Source organism: Conger conger, chromosome 3 (genome assembly GCF_963514075.1).
Source record: "Conger conger chromosome 3, fConCon1.1, whole genome shotgun sequence".
NCBI classification, from domain to species: domain Eukaryota; kingdom Metazoa; phylum Chordata; class Actinopteri; order Anguilliformes; family Congridae; genus Conger; species Conger conger.
Window position 1 is genome coordinate 2354054 of NC_083762.1, and position 15000 is coordinate 2369053.

The 15000-nt window shown below is 44.3% G+C and overlaps 4 protein-coding genes across 12 annotated transcripts in view; 2 read left to right on the top strand and 2 right to left on the bottom strand.

Moving 5' to 3' along the window:
- The window catches only part of LOC133124171 (actin filament-associated protein 1-like 1), an 18903-nt gene extending 18243 nt beyond the window's left edge, over positions 1–660 (top strand). For all 5 annotated transcript variants that reach the window (XM_061235126.1, XM_061235127.1, XM_061235128.1 and 2 more), the window contains one exon: positions 1–660. This exon is cut by the window's left edge and continues 316 nt beyond it. The gene's annotated coding sequence lies outside the window, so the exon portion shown is untranslated.
- A 1491-nt stretch (positions 661–2151) lies between these two features.
- On the top strand, positions 2152–8864 carry grpel2 (GrpE-like 2, mitochondrial). 2 transcript variants are annotated; one of them, XM_061233597.1, is made up of 4 exons: positions 2152–2308; positions 7532–7688; positions 7879–7960; positions 8198–8864. In XM_061233597.1, exons 1-4 carry the CDS (start codon positions 2226–2228, stop codon positions 8578–8580), a joined length of 705 nt encoding a protein of 234 aa, XP_061089581.1. In that variant the 5' UTR covers positions 2152–2225; the 3' UTR covers positions 8581–8864. The 2 variants fall into 2 exon arrangements, with proteins under 2 accessions (XP_061089581.1, XP_061089582.1); XM_061233598.1 differs by lacking the exon at positions 2152–2308 and adding an exon at positions 4835–5985.
- A 991-nt stretch (positions 8865–9855) lies between these two features.
- pttg1 (PTTG1 regulator of sister chromatid separation, securin) lies at positions 9856–11747 on the bottom strand. The gene is made up of 6 exons (XM_061236911.1): positions 11610–11747; positions 11067–11169; positions 10809–10966; positions 10639–10717; positions 10174–10326; positions 9856–10006 (listed from the first exon to the last, which is right to left on the bottom strand). Exons 2-6 carry the CDS (start codon positions 11155–11157, stop codon positions 9924–9926), a joined length of 564 nt encoding a protein of 187 aa, XP_061092895.1. The 5' UTR covers positions 11158–11169; positions 11610–11747; the 3' UTR covers positions 9856–9923.
- Positions 11748–12339: 592 nt separating this feature from the next.
- cyfip2 (cytoplasmic FMR1 interacting protein 2) overlaps positions 12340–15000 on the bottom strand; it is a 42065-nt gene continuing 39404 nt past the window's right edge. For all 4 annotated transcript variants that reach the window (XM_061234520.1, XM_061234523.1, XM_061234522.1 and 1 more), the window contains exon 29: positions 12340–15000. This exon is cut by the window's right edge and continues 563 nt beyond it. The gene's annotated coding sequence lies outside the window, so the exon portion shown is untranslated.

The following is a 15000-nucleotide window of genomic DNA, read 5'->3' on the forward strand; positions in this document are numbered from 1 at the left end:
TCTGATCTGAGGATGGAGCTGTTTGTGGAGCAGGTCAAAGCGCTGGAGTGCGATTTGAAGGGGAAAAGATTTTACGGCTTTTTGGAAGATGAATGCTCTGGGATTTCTGTTGCGGGCTGATTCTGAACAGTAACCAAATGGAAAGAAAAAAAATATCTGTTTCACTGTGAGACTTCAGAACGATCTGTTTGAGGGTAATTTTTAGTTTTTAATGTACTACTGTTGAGAGTGGAGGAGTGGAGAGAGGGTGCTTTTTGTACACTTCACTTTTACTCACTCACGTTATTTTACACTGTGCAATGTTGTCTCCCTGCCCAAAGACGAGGGGCGTCACAAAGATTAAACTCTTTCACTGTCCTGGGTGCTGATGAACACTCCCTGCTCTAAACCTCTAAGGTTTACACTCATTGCTTCCGATGCTGGACATTTTCTATCTTAGCAGAGATCAGAAATGTTTCTGAACCTGGACCATATAACCACTAGTACATATAAAGATTGTCTAAGAAGAACAGTGATGTAATGTTTCTGCATGTCATACTGCACATTGGTGTTGCCTCTCACTAACCTTTGTTTTAACTTTGCACTGCACTTTATTTAATTTTTTTAATTTTTTACTTGGAGATGGTTAAGGGATAAATACGAATTAAAATCACGACTTTCTGTACCGTTTCTCTGTGCTGGTCAATTATTGTTCTCCCCTCAGTGACAGGATGAACGGCAGACGTCTTCAACTCTTCAGCTGAACAATACAAAATACCTCCTAACAGTAGAACAGTAGTGTATTATAATGAGAGCAATAAGCTTTACTCGTGGGAAATTGCAGGTTCCTTCCACCAACCCTAAGATGGGTCCCTTCAAGACGCCCTTCATCCATCAGAGGAGAATCTGTCTCCAAGGATCGTTGGTAGATGCCTAGACACGCTCTCACCACTGGGTGGTGCTGTTCCTCACAATCGCTCCCTGCATGCTTGAGGTCATTTCAGGTCAAGAGGTTGCGTTTCCTTCATGAGAATCCGCTGGCATTGGTTCCCAATCCGCTGGGGACCCCTGTGTGTGTACGCAGGGGCAGGTTCAATCGGAAAATGTTTAGCTATGGTTTCTGTGTTGAACGATATGTTTCCTCCATGGTGTGCAACGTTTTGAAATAGGCTATGGGATATGTTTGCTCCCATTTGGTGGGTGTGTCTGTCAGGGGTGTAGCCTGAATCAATAATGACGTAGGCCTACACTTTAAAGCCCGGAGTCTCTGATTAGACTTAGTCAGTCCGCCCACGGTTTGCAGCAGCATGAACAACGTGCCACCGGTTCTGTTTAAATGCTTTTGTCGGGGCTGAACGTGGCCCTGGATTTTATTCCAACCACAGTTTTAATCACATAATCTTAATTATCTAATTATACTATTTTTGTTTATTAGGTGCTTTTCGTGTTTCGAGATGATAATTTAAATATTTGTTTGTTTCCTTGTTTATTTAAATTATTGATAATATTGACAATGTGAGCATCCATCCATCCATAATCTGAACCCGCTTATCCTAAACAGGGTCGCAGGGGGGCTGGAGCCTATCCCAGCATACATTCTGGAATTGCAATTGTGGTTGGGACAAAAACCAGCATCACACTGGGGGTCGGAGGCTGGGAAACTGGAAAACTCGATCATTCAAAATGAAGTCGACAGATGGGGGGGAAATCCATTGGAATTGTGGCTATCCATAACAATATAACCTCTTAAAGCATCTCACTGTAATTACAAACTGGTTAACAAGCTAGCACACCGTCACACGTACATTTTAGGCCAACTCCATCATCAGATGCTACTGATTATTTGTTATATGTGTTCATTAGTGATTTCACTATCAAAAGTACTGTGGAGAAATGTCAGTTTCCAGCCGGTGAGTGGGATCATTGCCTAATCAATAACATAATCAATCACTTAGCTAGCTCTTGGATAAAAAAAAAGTGAAAGCCGGCAAATGAACTCCCAGATTACCCAAAAATATATATACAATATTGAGAGACATGAAAAAAGAGATGGAGACAGGAGTGTTTTATGCCTCCTCGTCTCAACTCAAAAGTTGAATTCCATTTTCGACATGAATTTTTATGTTTTACCCCAAAGGCTGGTGGGATTCCGTTAGTTTATCCCGGCATGCATGCTGGGTAATTGGGCGGTGTGAACCAGATCTAGCAGCCGTCGTGAAAGTGATGCCAGTTGATGGCGGCTAGCTATGGCTACGCACCTCTTGCGCTGTTCTCGGAATCGGTTCTGTTGTTTAGGGAGAATACAGTCCTTCATCTCGAAGATTAACGAGTAAGACCTACATTATATACGTGTGTTAAATGTCCTTTGTGAAGATTGGCTTTTTTCATAGCTAACGTATTAGCTAGAAGCTTAGTTCACTAGCTAGCTCTATATAACTTTAGGTAGCTAGCTATCGGTATCTGCTACGATGCCTAATCCACTATTGCCGTTGTTTGGTAATTACATTTTTAGTCTGGGGGTGTGTTCAGTCTGTCTAATGCTGGAACTTTGTGTAATAAGTTATGTTAGTGTGTTGTAACGTTTGCTAGCTAGCTAACTGTTAAGCCAACATGGTCCACCGTTCCGGCTAGCTAGGTTCGTAGACTAAATATCTCTCCAGTAGCTGGCTAGCACTAACCTAACGCATTTCACGTTCTTTTAACAAAATGTGGTTAGCTCTAGACGAACGTTAACCGTTCATTATTTATGTGTTCCATTCCCTCCGTTTCGCTGGTTAGCGCGTTAGTATAACGACAATAAGATGCTAATATCTGTGTTTGCTTGTACTGCGGTTGGGACTGGGGTGCTGGGTTTAGATTTTTAATTTGGAGGTCTCCAGTCTTGTGACTCGGTGGGTCTGTTATCCTGTCGCCCCCTGCACATTGTTACTGAACTAATGCACAGTGTTTGGGCTCTAATTACTGTTATTATCCAGCAATATGAACACTTTACCCGAGCTAAGGAATTATAGCTCCGGTGTATTTTCGCTTTAGTCTTAGCCGTTTTAACATTGTTAAAAGGAAGCTAGAAATAAAAACTTATAACGAATAACTTGGCGCGTTCCGCGCGATGCATATCGATACACAGCAGGTTGATATGTTACTGATGTCTATTTGCGAGGGCTAATACATATTTCGTATTTTTCCTCATTATTTTAAGATACGTTAACCTTATACGGATAAGCAGTCGCTGATGCCACGTTTGGGTTCCATTTCTTTAGTGCGTCTACTCACGTAGTAGTATTAATTTGGCAAAACTTCAAGTGCATGGTGCGCTGTTGTAGAGCTTGGTTGCGTTGCTTTGACTGGGTTTAATTTTTACATTTCCGAAATGGGATGCTTAAAGTGGAACATTCTTACTAATGAATCGATAGTAAAGTTGCTATATTATGTATGTATATTATACCCGGTGAGCACTTATTTGGTCTTCTGCTGCTGTAGCCTATCCACTTAAGAGGTAAGACGCGTGTTCAGAGACTGTTGTAATACGTGTTTATTTGCGTTACTGTCACCTTCGACCACCTTCGTCGGGCCCTTCTCTGACCTTCGTTGTCGTTTTTGCCCGCAGGACTGTTGTTCACTTGATAATTTTTGTTTTTCGCACTATTCTCTGGTAACGTTTGTTGTGTGTGAAAATCCCAGGAGATCAGCAGTTTCTGAGATTCAAATCACCCAGTCTGGCGCCAACAATCGTTCCACGGTCACATTTCGTCCCCATTCTGACATTTGGCTTGAAATGCAGTTGAACCTCCTGAGCATATCTGCATGCTTTTATGCATTTAGTTGCTGCCTCATTATTGGCTGATTCAATATTTGCATTAACATGCTGGTGTACAGGTCTAAGTGCTCAGTGTGTGTGTGTATATAGAAGTCTGATAGGATTACATTTTTCAGGTTTTTATTAATCTGTGACCCACAGAGTTTTAGTAATTTGGTGTAATTCGCGTATTAATCTTAATCAACATTTTTCTTAATTAAAACTCCGTCCTTCGCTTTTATGGCGCACTCCAACCTGATATTTCTTTAGACGCCGACGTTTTGGGCACACGAATGTGTGACATTGAGCAAGTAGAACAACACAAACGCCTAAGTGCGTACCTGACTGATTCCCTCAGTTTCTCCTCTCGCGGTGAGCAGTGTGTGGGGTTAATGTGTATGCTTTTTCTGTCGCAAAACGTGCTCTCGGTTACTAAAAACGACTTCTCTTCGGAAAAATGCTGAATGTGTCATTGCGTTACAGCGGCGGCTCTTAACTGCAGCGTCTCGCGCAACTTTTACACAGTTATACTGTGAATTATACGGTTCGTGTTGGGTACAGACCGAAGCCATTGGGTTTTTAGCTCCGCGGGCAGGGGTACCCAGGAAGGGATGTATATCAAACCTTTCACAAGTTTACAAGTCCATTATCCTGGCCTGTATGGAGGGGACAAGGTGTGTGTGTGTGTGTGTGTGTGTGTGTGTGTGTGTGTGTGTGTGTGTGTGTGTGTGTGTGTGTGTGTGTGTGTGTGTGTGTGTGTGTGTGTGTGTGTGTGTGTGTGTGTGTGTGTGTGTGTGTGTGTGTGTGTGTGTGTGGAATGTACAGAGGAAAGTCAATGCTCTGTGTGTGCTGGGTGGTGTTTGAAGCTGGATAAGCAAATGTTCTCGCTCTGGTAAGTATGTTTGGTCTGGTTGATAACGTGCTGCACGGTAGTGCACCTTTCGAAGTAGGGGTCACTGGCAGCTACGGTCCAGGTTCCAGAGGCTGCGTCCTGCACACCTGGAGGGCTTGCGGAGGGTGGGTTCTCTAGGCCTGGGTGTCACCCACGGTCCATGGGCTCAGTGGTGCCAATGTGCATGGGCTGGCCTGTCCTCATCCGACTCATTTAAAGGCTGCTGTTGTTTGGATAAGATTGAGTAAACGGTCCTTGCTTCTCTTGAGACCTATTGACTTGGCTGTAAACTTGGGTGGTCGTACTGAAATGCAGAGCTTTTTTCATTGCCCTGGTTCAGCATGTCTGTAGATCTAAAGGTATGCGGATTGGACTGAGTTGTGCTCACGTTGTCTTTATTTACGAGTGTGTGTGGTGCGTTTAGCAGCCCTCGTTTTTCAGGTTTAGCCATGCTGTGCTGGGAGTCGGCAGTAGAATTGCACTGTGTCTTTGATTTTGTGCTGACTATGAATGTTTTTTAATTGCCCGTCTTCTGTTCTGGATGCAGTTGGTCTCAGTTGTTAAAATAAAAAAAAGTGCTTCTTAACCGAACCATTTAAAACACAGACCCTGATTCCCAGGGCAAAAAACGTATAAACATGAAGTTCTACACCATAAATCTAGATGACAGTAAGACTAAAAATGACTTATTTAGCTGACGCTTTAATCTAAAGCGACTTGCAGTTGATTAGACTACACGGGTAGAATCCCTAGAGCAATGTGCGTTTAAGGGCCTTGCTAAAGGGCCCAGTGGCTGTGTGGATCTTATGCTGGCTACACCGGGATTAGAACCACCAACCTTCTACGTTCTCTGGGTTACAGGCTGGCTAGAATAGAGATCTCTTCTGTTTTTGCATAAAAGGCCTCTTTTTACCTGCAATCCGCATGTTTATTTGAGAAGCTGCTGTTTGCTTTGAGTGCGGGCAGACGTTTGTTTGAACTCTCGGAGAACATTTCCTAGAAACGTTCTCTTCCTCCTGTGAGAACTATGGTCGTAAACCGCTCCGAGTAGGGGCCAATCACACCGCTCCGAGCAGCGGCCAATCACACCCCTCCTCCACATTCCTGTAGCAGATGCTCCTTTGCAGATTTGCCCGTCAAGACCAAGACACATTTTTGGAAGTGCTTTTCGAACGTGGTCTGAACAAGGCAGGGGCATTCATGCGTTTAGCATTCAGACAGAAGTCGCCAGCCCTGGTCCTGGAGAGCTACTGGGTCTGCTGATTTTTGTTTTCACCTTAAAATCAGCGCTCCGTTGAGACACAGGTAACCAGATGAGGTGAGTTTGCTGTGTAATCATCTGCTCTAATTGATTAATTAAGTGCAGAGTAACAGCGAAAACCAGCTGACCCAGTAGCTCTCCAGCACCAGGGTTGGAGACCACTGCACTAAGACATCAATCAAGCTACATGAATTGGGCTTGGTGCTACATTTCTTTTGGTCTTTTAGCATGCTAGCAACAAGAAAAGGAGCATACACAACAAAGCACTATCACAGTGCAGGCATGTACCCTCTTAACCAGAGCAACTCACACAGTTTTTGCTTTTTATATGTAGTATCCATGGATTCAGCTGGATATATACTGAAGCAGTGCAGATGTGGTTGCTTGTTTTGACGATCGATTCTCGTCATTGATAATGGGGAAATGGTGCTTGTACAAGTATTTAAAGGTACAATAGGTCATTATGGACAACTAACGGTCGAGAGAGGAATAGCAGCAACAAACACCTTCAATCTACAACACTGGTTATCCCTCCCCCTTCTCTGCTGATGTTGAAACGCCATTGGCTGTGGCGATTAGAACCAATTTTCAACCAATGAGCTTGACTTATTGTATGAATTTAAGGACTATAAACGCATGCAGAGGGTGAGTCAATATGTCAGTGGGACTTTAAGTTCATGATGTCCGTGTGAGTCCTCATGGCTGCCTCTCCTGAGTGTCCCACAGAGATGTAAACGAGGCTGCCAGAGACTCCGCTCTGTTCTCGTGGAGATTCGTTAAGTCATTTGGCTCAATATTGGGTGCTGACCTTTAGATTAAAAAGTGAGTTGTGTGATACCGCATTAGTGAAAGAACATGAAGTAGTTTGAGCTTCATGCCCTACAAAACGCAGTATTATTGATTAGCAATATAGCACAAGTCTAATTAATTTTAATGGTTTATTTGGTGCAAGGAGAGAGTTTATTGCCCCCTGTTAGTGAGGTTTAAGAAATTCTCACTAATGTTTCATAAACCTGGCTGATGTTTTTATTCTCACTTAAAATAATCTAGGGTGGTTGTTATGAATTATTCATGAATATTCCAAAGTCATCTGACAGAAAGTCTGCACGGAGCGGAGGTTACTTCCTGTATTGTGAGTTCTGCTCTGGTCTGTTCATGGTCTCTCCTCCCGTGCAGCGTACCTGTTGAGTTTGCCTGTTGCACCACACTCATTTAGCATGTCTCACTGGGTGCCTGAATGTCAAGGCACTGAACCTGGGGGGCGGCCTGTAGTGTAGTGGTTAAGGTACATAACTGGGACCCGCAAGGTCAGTGGTTCGATTCCCGGTGTAGCCACAATAAGATCAATAAAGGCCCTTAACCCCACATTGCTCCCGGGGGGGAGGGGTTGTCCCTGCTTATTCTAATCAACTCTTAAGTCCTGGATGAAAGTGTCAGCTAAATAACTAATGTAATGAAGGTAAGAAAACAAGGAAAGCGAGTGTGTTAAAGTGGAATCGAAACGCCCACCAGCGTTTTCTGAACGTGAGTTTTGGCCATTTAAGCTTCCTGTAACCTGCTGTTTCCTGTTTCCTGCTTCCTGCTTCCTGTTTCCTGTCTCCAGGGGTCCTCTTCCGTACAGCACCGCCGCCAAGCATCGCAGCTCGGGGGACGATTGCCATGGCGACGATGGCGCGGACGAGCCCACGCGCTCGGTGACCAACATCGAGCAGCTGGAGCTCCGGGCCTCCAGACTGGGAGAGCAGGTCCAGAGCCTGAACGTAAGGCCACGGCCCAACACACAGGGGGGCGGGGCGGGGCGGGGCGGGGCGGGGCGGGGCGGGGCGGGGCGGCGGGCGCGGGCGCTGTTTCCCGCTTTACAAAACGGGTGGACATTTGGGATTTATTTATTTTCTCTGTGATTTGTTCCGTGTCTGAGAGTCTCGTTTGTGCTCGTATGGTGTCCTGCAGGAGAAGTACAAGAAGGCCTTGTCTGACTCCGACATGGTACGGAGGAGAACTCAGAAGTTTGTTGAGGATGCCAAGCTCTTCGGTGAGATGCGAACAGACTTTTGACAACGTTTAATTGGTGTAAGCTATGCACACCGTAGTACAGTGCATCTGATGATTGTTTGGTGAATTTGTCAATGTGTTTGTATCTGTTTCTATTCAAATTCGTAATTCGTAATAATAATAATAATAATAATAATAATAATAATAATGTTCTGTGTGTAATGGACCCAAGTGATGAGCAGCACCTCCCCTCCCCTCCCCTCTCTTCCACCAATAGGAATCCAGAGTTTCTGCCGCGACCTGGTGGAGGTGGCTGACCTCCTGGAGCTGGTGTCCCGGGAGCTGAGGGGGGAGGGGGAGCAGGCGGGGCTGAGGGGGGAGGCGCAGCGGGAGGCGCAGGACACGGTGGAGGCCCTGTGCCGGGGGCTGGTGCGGGTGCAGGAGCGGCTGGAGGCGGCCTTCTCCAAACACGGGCTGGAGAAGATGCTCCCGGTGGGCGGGCGCTACGACCCGCACCAGCACCAGATCGTGTGCCACGTCGCCGCCCCCGGCGTGGAGCCTGGCGCCGTCGCCGTGGTGAAGCAGGAGGGCTACCGTCTCCACGGACGCACCGTCCGCCACGCCCGCGTGGGCATCGCCATGGCGACGCAGGCGCCGTGACGGCCGTCTCCCTGCCCGCTCGGGTTCATGTTCGGAAAGCTTTTAAACGGGATCGACTTCTGTCCGCATGCATGTACATATTTTATGTGTTTTGTACAACCTGAATGTAAAAAAAATATATATGTATGTTTTGTATTTATTTTTGGAATGGATGCAGCTGTGTTGAGGGAAACGGTTGTTTGTAGGTTTTTACTAAATGCCAGCTCTCTGCAACCGCGACCATTATCCCCACCCCCCGCACAAATTAAAATGAGCATCTTGCACCTTCGAGGCATTTAATACGAGACTGTCTGAGCATCGTTATTTTTCATGAGAGGACTTGTATTAAAACAGGCCTCATTTATAAATATATGAACGTGACGTCCTGGGTTTCCCGGTCTGCTGTGTGCTGACTGTTCCGAAGCGGCTCCGCCTCACCGCTGAGGATCATGGGAGCGTCAGGTGGCAGAATCGGCCTCTATGACATCACTTCGGGCCCGATTGCTTTCTGTGCTGTAGAATGGCCGAAACGCGAAGCCGCGAGACGTGTGCGGAGCTGCTTCGGGCTGTAGGGACGGTGAAGAGGTGATCCCTGTGTTTTCTGTGCCTTCCCACGCGAATTCAGACACTTGCTGTGAGCCAGTCTTTCATAGCGTCCTCTGTCGACTGGACCAGGGGTTGACATTCTCCACACCACACGTAAACTCCAGTGGAGTGCAGGCCCAGTACATGATATGTTCCGGCTGCACTTTCCAGGCGGACCCACACTGCGCTGATACTTGATCACTCGAGATCGGATGTCCTTGCTGAAATTGGAAGCCACGTGCGCGTGAGCGCGCTAATCGCACAGGTGCTTCAACTCCTCATCCTGCAGGCATTTGCTTCAACCGTGATGATTTCACTCATTTAACCTGCTTAAGATCGGACTCCGATCGCCATGGAAAGCGGATGTTATAGACCCACCGTAACCGTCCCAAAATCCGTAACAAAACTCGTCCTGGTTTTTCGGTTACGGATTTTAGGACGTAACCGCTGTCGCCGTCCCAACATCCGTAGCAGTCAAAACGGAAATCGCATTTCAATTTGACTACCAAGTATAAATGCAATGTCACATGAAACTAAAGTTAACGGGATCTAGGATGATCCGATTATGCACATCTGAATCAGTTTCACAAGTCAGTAAACTGGCATGAGTGAAATGGACATTTTCAAGCCCCATCTGAACAGGTGAAATAGATAAGTTTCCCCCAACTTAGGAAAAAACACTTGAACATAAACACAAGCTCGTAGTCTTAGTGGCAGAAGTATAAAACAATGCAGATTTTTATTAGTAAAAGTTAAAATTAAAAACAAACATGGTACATCTAATATTCCAGCTCTGGAGGCAGCTCTACGGTGAGCTCACTGATGGTCTGGAAGAAGGCGTCCAGCTCAGAGGAGAAGTCCTCTGGAACAGAGACAGCAGTGTTAGACCGGGCCGACCGTGCCCACAAACGCACAGCACAGGAAAAACGCGATTCTGGAGGCAGCATCGAATGCGGGAAATCCAAGTCCTCCCTAGTATTTTATTCACATTATACACCGACTCTGAACCGCAGAATCGGTCTTACACACCTGTGGGCATAGTCATGGGCGACAGCCGTTGACATGGGTCAATAATTTCGAAATCCTCCTCTTGCAGAACGTAGTTGCCAGGGAAACGCGCGAGACCAGCCAGACACAGATGGCTGAGCCGAACCTCCTCCGGAACCTCGTACGTCTCAAACTCTGAACCAGGAAGGGTTTAGAAAAAGTTACCATTGGTCACAAGTGCAAGCAACAGTCCTGCAAAACATCAATAAAGGTAATGTGATTATTCTACTAGGGCTCAAGTATTGGGAGATCACGGACTTGGAACTACACGTCACTCTTGGGCTTTCAGCACACTGACGTGCCCACCATGTGTGCGTTGAAAACTTTACGAACTTTAGCGATGTCCCGTTCCATCCAAGAACAGGATGAGGTGGCCTTTTTTGATAAATCAGCTGTCGGGCAGAAGCAGCGGTGTCTGCAAGCATTAACCGTGGTGTAAACATTTACCCCGTGGGTCGTATGTGATTAGCTTTTCAATTTCCGGATATTCCTCCTGGGTGTTCTGTGGCTTCGTTTTCACTTTTTGCTGAAAGGGAGGAGAAAAAAAAGAAACCTTAAACACCGTTTACACGGGCAATTTCAGGACAATAGACGAGTAAAACGACCAATAACCCAACCGTTGGTATTGCTGTAGTTTTGCTCTTTTTTCCTCCTGTTAGGGAGACGGACGAAGCGGACCCGAGTTTATTGACGGTCCCCAGAGCTCTGCGACCCGACTGCGGGTGAACGCCAAACCGGGGCTTTTCAGACGCGGGGGTCTTTAAGCAGGTGTCCGCTACGGCACGAAGAAAAAAAGAAAAAGAAAGCATTATTGTCTTGTTGCGAATAAGACGCTAGTAATGGCAATGAAGCGTCGTTGAGCCGCACTAACTCACACGGAGCGGAGAAGAGCCTCCCTCGCAGTTTGGATGGAGCAGGGGTGCCAAGAGCACCGTTCTCTTTGTCGACGTAGATCAACGTGGCCATCTTTCAGGCAAGCTGTGTGGAGCAATGGTAACGTTACATAAATGGAACAATTTCGATGACCTTACCAACTTAACTAATAGAACTAGCCAACGTTAAAATAGCAAACCAAATGTAGCTAACTTGCATTTCCCCAATAACGCTAGCTAGTTCATTTTGCCTAGGTAGTACAGCGGGCATTACGAATAGAATCAGAACTAATTAGCTAGCTAAACTGTATTTTCCATTTTTCTAGTGTTAGGCAACTCGCTGATAATATAAACAGCTAACCAACAAGCAATTTTCTACAATCTTGCTAGCCTGTGCTACGTGTATTTAGCACAGGCTATTCTATCGAACCAGCAATGATGGTAATTTAGGTTTACTGCCAACATAATAATCCAACAAAGCAACTCACTATTATTCTAACGGCTAACATTGACGTTACGGAGCATTCAACACTCCTAATATCTTACCGGGAATGTATTTCAGAGAATAACGTTAATGTCGTCGCTGTTTTTTTCACACGTTGCCTTCAGTCTTGTTTGTATTTAACTCAATAAACAGAAGTGTAGTCCACATAACTTCTGCGGTTCACTTTTAAACGTCAACCCGCCTGCTCATTGGTTGCTGTCCCGAACCAGTGCAGATTGAATAATAGACACTGCCCCCAAGCGACATGGATGAATAAATGCACACCATCGGTTATTTGCCCGTGCTTCTCCATGAAGGACAATGTAGCGATTCCAAACTGGGCATTCTTAAGAAATATATATATATATATATAAGTTCGCTCATTATTAATTCTGATATATCAAGTACTAAGCAATACGAATGCAAACAGATACTGGACTGAACATATTCTGGCCACATGTTGTGCTGTTCCAAAGAAGTGTATTATGTGTAGCCTCCAGCCCCAAAAAATGTATGGGTATAAAATAGCAATAGTTAATCTGTTTACATTTAGCATTAGCCTAAAAACAGCGCAACAATTATCCTGAGCGGATTGAATGTATATGTACCCCCAAAATAATCTTAACGAGAAGCATTAATAAACTCCATGTGCCAAGGGTTTTGGGGTCTTGCTGAGAATGTGCACTATACTAATGTCTTAAATCCAACCCGTTCTCCAGGCCAGGAATCAAATGACCAACTTGTTAATTTACCTCCACAGTAATACGTTGGATACAAAATTCATAGCCAGGCTTCAGTTAGATTTTTTATTTATTTCATGGAAATACAACATCATTTCAGTTCTTCCGATGGACTGTTTGTTGTGTAGTTTCTTTTCTTTTATTTTCCAGAACATGATCACTCGTACAACAATATGAACAGAACCTCATGTCACAAATAGGGCCACAATAAATTACACCTGCCATGCTAAGACTTTAAAATTATGCTTTGTTTTTTTTTCTTCTTCAATTTAAATGTTCACCCCATTCAAGGAAAATTAAAGTAAAATGAATTGTATTAATAAATATCAATTAAGGAACAGTGGAAACCACTACTTAAAACCATAAAAACAATCAAAACAAAAACTTGAAAAGAAAATACTAAATTAGGACACACATTCAAAAGAAATAATTCACAACAGAAGCTGCCATGCATTTTTGTTTAAGACTTTTCGTTTTACTAAAAATGTTGTTTCAAATATAAAATGGAAAATAGATATAAATATATTAAATGTATGATTTGGTAACACTGAAAGTAAAGAACCAATAATTGCAAATACTGACTTATTTCCAGAATATTCTCCCTGTTGGAGTAAGGGGCGAAAAAAGCAACAGATGATTTTACTTCAAATCCTCTATTACTAAGAAGGGAGTCTGATTGGTCTGTAGTTTTCAAAGACAATCATTCAACTCCTCCCCATTTTGACCTTTTATCAAATCAGGTTATGCTAATGTTGTGGTTCTATTCAGGTAATTTGCTTGCAAGACATATTTCAACCAATCACAAATTCCACACATTTCTCAGACAACACATTCCAGGTCTGAAAAATGTAACATTGCCACCGTGTCTTGCATATCTAAACTGTTTTACAGACAAAACAGCATTAAGAATCTGACTTGCAAAAATAGGTGACATTTCTTGTCAGAAGTAGAACCAACATATTATGAAGATACGGATTAAATTATCAATATACTAAAAAAAAATCAAAAAGAAAAGAAATGCTAAACGGTTACAGCACTCGGTACTTCACTTTGTTATGTACTGTACAGCAGAGGTGAGGGGGCAAATCCTCGCGTTCGATTCAGAAGCCAGAAAACCAGGAAAAAAGACAATAAATAAAAGCAAAAAACCCAGTGTGATCTGGTATCTTTCATATATATATAATTATCTCTCTCTTGGGTGGTTATGTATATGTGGATTCAATGGAGCTGGTATTTACACTGTCCCTCCCCCCACAGCATAGAGGTTCTGTGGGGTCAGGGGTCACATGTGTGTCAACATTAACATACCACCATTTGAGGCCGTTCTCTGTACAATACAGTAATTTAAAAAAATCACATAACGTTATGTCTGTGACGCACACAATGACAGGAACCTACTGTTTCAACATCTTTTAAAATCCGGAGCTCTGCGTTATTTCCAGTTCTGAAAGGAGCATGTTTATTGGTTGGTCCGGGGGTCTGTTGGCGAGTTTTACAGACGCTACTTTGACGTGTCGGAGGGGGCTACAGGCGACTGCGGTGGAGGCAGAATCCTCGCCTGGAACCTGATCGATGCTCTGGTCTGTTTATTTTGTCCTTTCGCTCAATTACAAAAAGCATGCTAATGAACAGAATTATCTACACCCACCGGCTGCCCGTTCGTCAGCTAACCGTGTCTTGAACAGACTTTTTCTTTTACTTGAACTACCGTTTTTCAGAAATGAATCAGGTTTTCTTCCACTGAAGGGCTGGTACAAGTTCTGAATGTTTATTCCCCCATTAAAACCTTAGACACTCACTGTCCACAGTTAAGGGGGGGGGGTCTCTGTATTGGGGGTAGGGGTACAGCTTATTGAAAAACCACAGCACTGATTCAGCTCTCATTACCCTCCCATGTTCTTAATTGAAATCTAAAACAAAATGGAGAATTTGTGGAGATTCTTCTCCTGGAAGTGAAGCAAGCGAAGGCAGTGTGCTTGGGCTTGGTGATTACAGCTAAAACGAGTGACATTAAAAACAATGAAATGCGTATTTACAGGAAGCAGTTCTGTGAGATACAGTAGTCCACGCAGTGAGGTGAAACGTTATGGAAAACGCGACAGAAACTGAAGCCAATCTGAGCAGCTGAAGCAACAAGGTGCATCGTTCTCCTCTCAGGGCCCGAGTCAATCTAACCACAATGCAACCCGTCCTCAAACTCAAACAAAACAGGTTTTTTGTGTTGGCAGCTGAAACAAAAAAATTTAATAAATCTGGGTTAAAAAAAAGAGACTAAAATGATTAATGCACTGTTCAGTGGAACTCTGCAGCTATATTGAACAAGGCCCTATACTCCTTCATCACACCGCCAAATGAATTGATTAGATAATTCTACACTTTGTGTCGGGTGTAGTGGGGGTCGTCTGTAATCTCTGAGACATGAAGTCTTACATTTTTAATGGCTTTCAGCAGCAGAGGAGGACATGACTTTGTTCTTTTATTTCATAGGAGAGGAATTGTGCTACGCTCCCTTACATTTGAGAAAGGGTGGGGCCTTATTCTCATATACCTGTGTACCTGTATACTTGTGCACCTGTATACCTGTGTTCATGTGTACCTGTATACCTGCATACCTGCGTACCTGTGCACCTGTATACCTGCATACCTGTCTACCTACGTACCTGTGCACCTGTATACCTGTATAATTGCGTACCTGTGCACCTGTATACCTGTA

What these genes read in the sequence shown, in the direction of transcription:
- pttg1 (XM_061236911.1), bottom strand. Translation starts at nt 11,157, where the DNA reads ATGGCCACGTTGATCTACGTCGACAAAGAGAACGGTGCTCTTGGCACC. An exon ending in AATCACATACGACCCACGGG is followed by an intron (nt 10,327 to 10,638) that starts GTAAATGTTTAC and finishes TTCCTGGTTCAG; the next exon opens with AGTTTGAGACGTACGAGGTT. An exon ending in GCCCATGACTATGCCCACAG is followed by an intron (nt 10,007 to 10,173) that starts GTGTGTAAGACC and finishes TCTCTGTTCCAG; the next exon opens with AGGACTTCTCCTCTGAGCTG.
- grpel2 (XM_061233597.1), top strand. Translation starts at nt 2,226, where the DNA reads ATGGCTACGCACCTCTTGCGCTGTTCTCGGAATCGGTTCTGTTGTTTA. An exon ending in TTCATCTCGAAGATTAACGA is followed by an intron (nt 2,309 to 7,531) that starts GTAAGACCTACA and finishes TCCTGTCTCCAG; the next exon opens with GGGTCCTCTTCCGTACAGCA. An exon ending in TGAGGATGCCAAGCTCTTCG is followed by an intron (nt 7,961 to 8,197) that starts GTGAGATGCGAA and finishes TTCCACCAATAG; the next exon opens with GAATCCAGAGTTTCTGCCGC.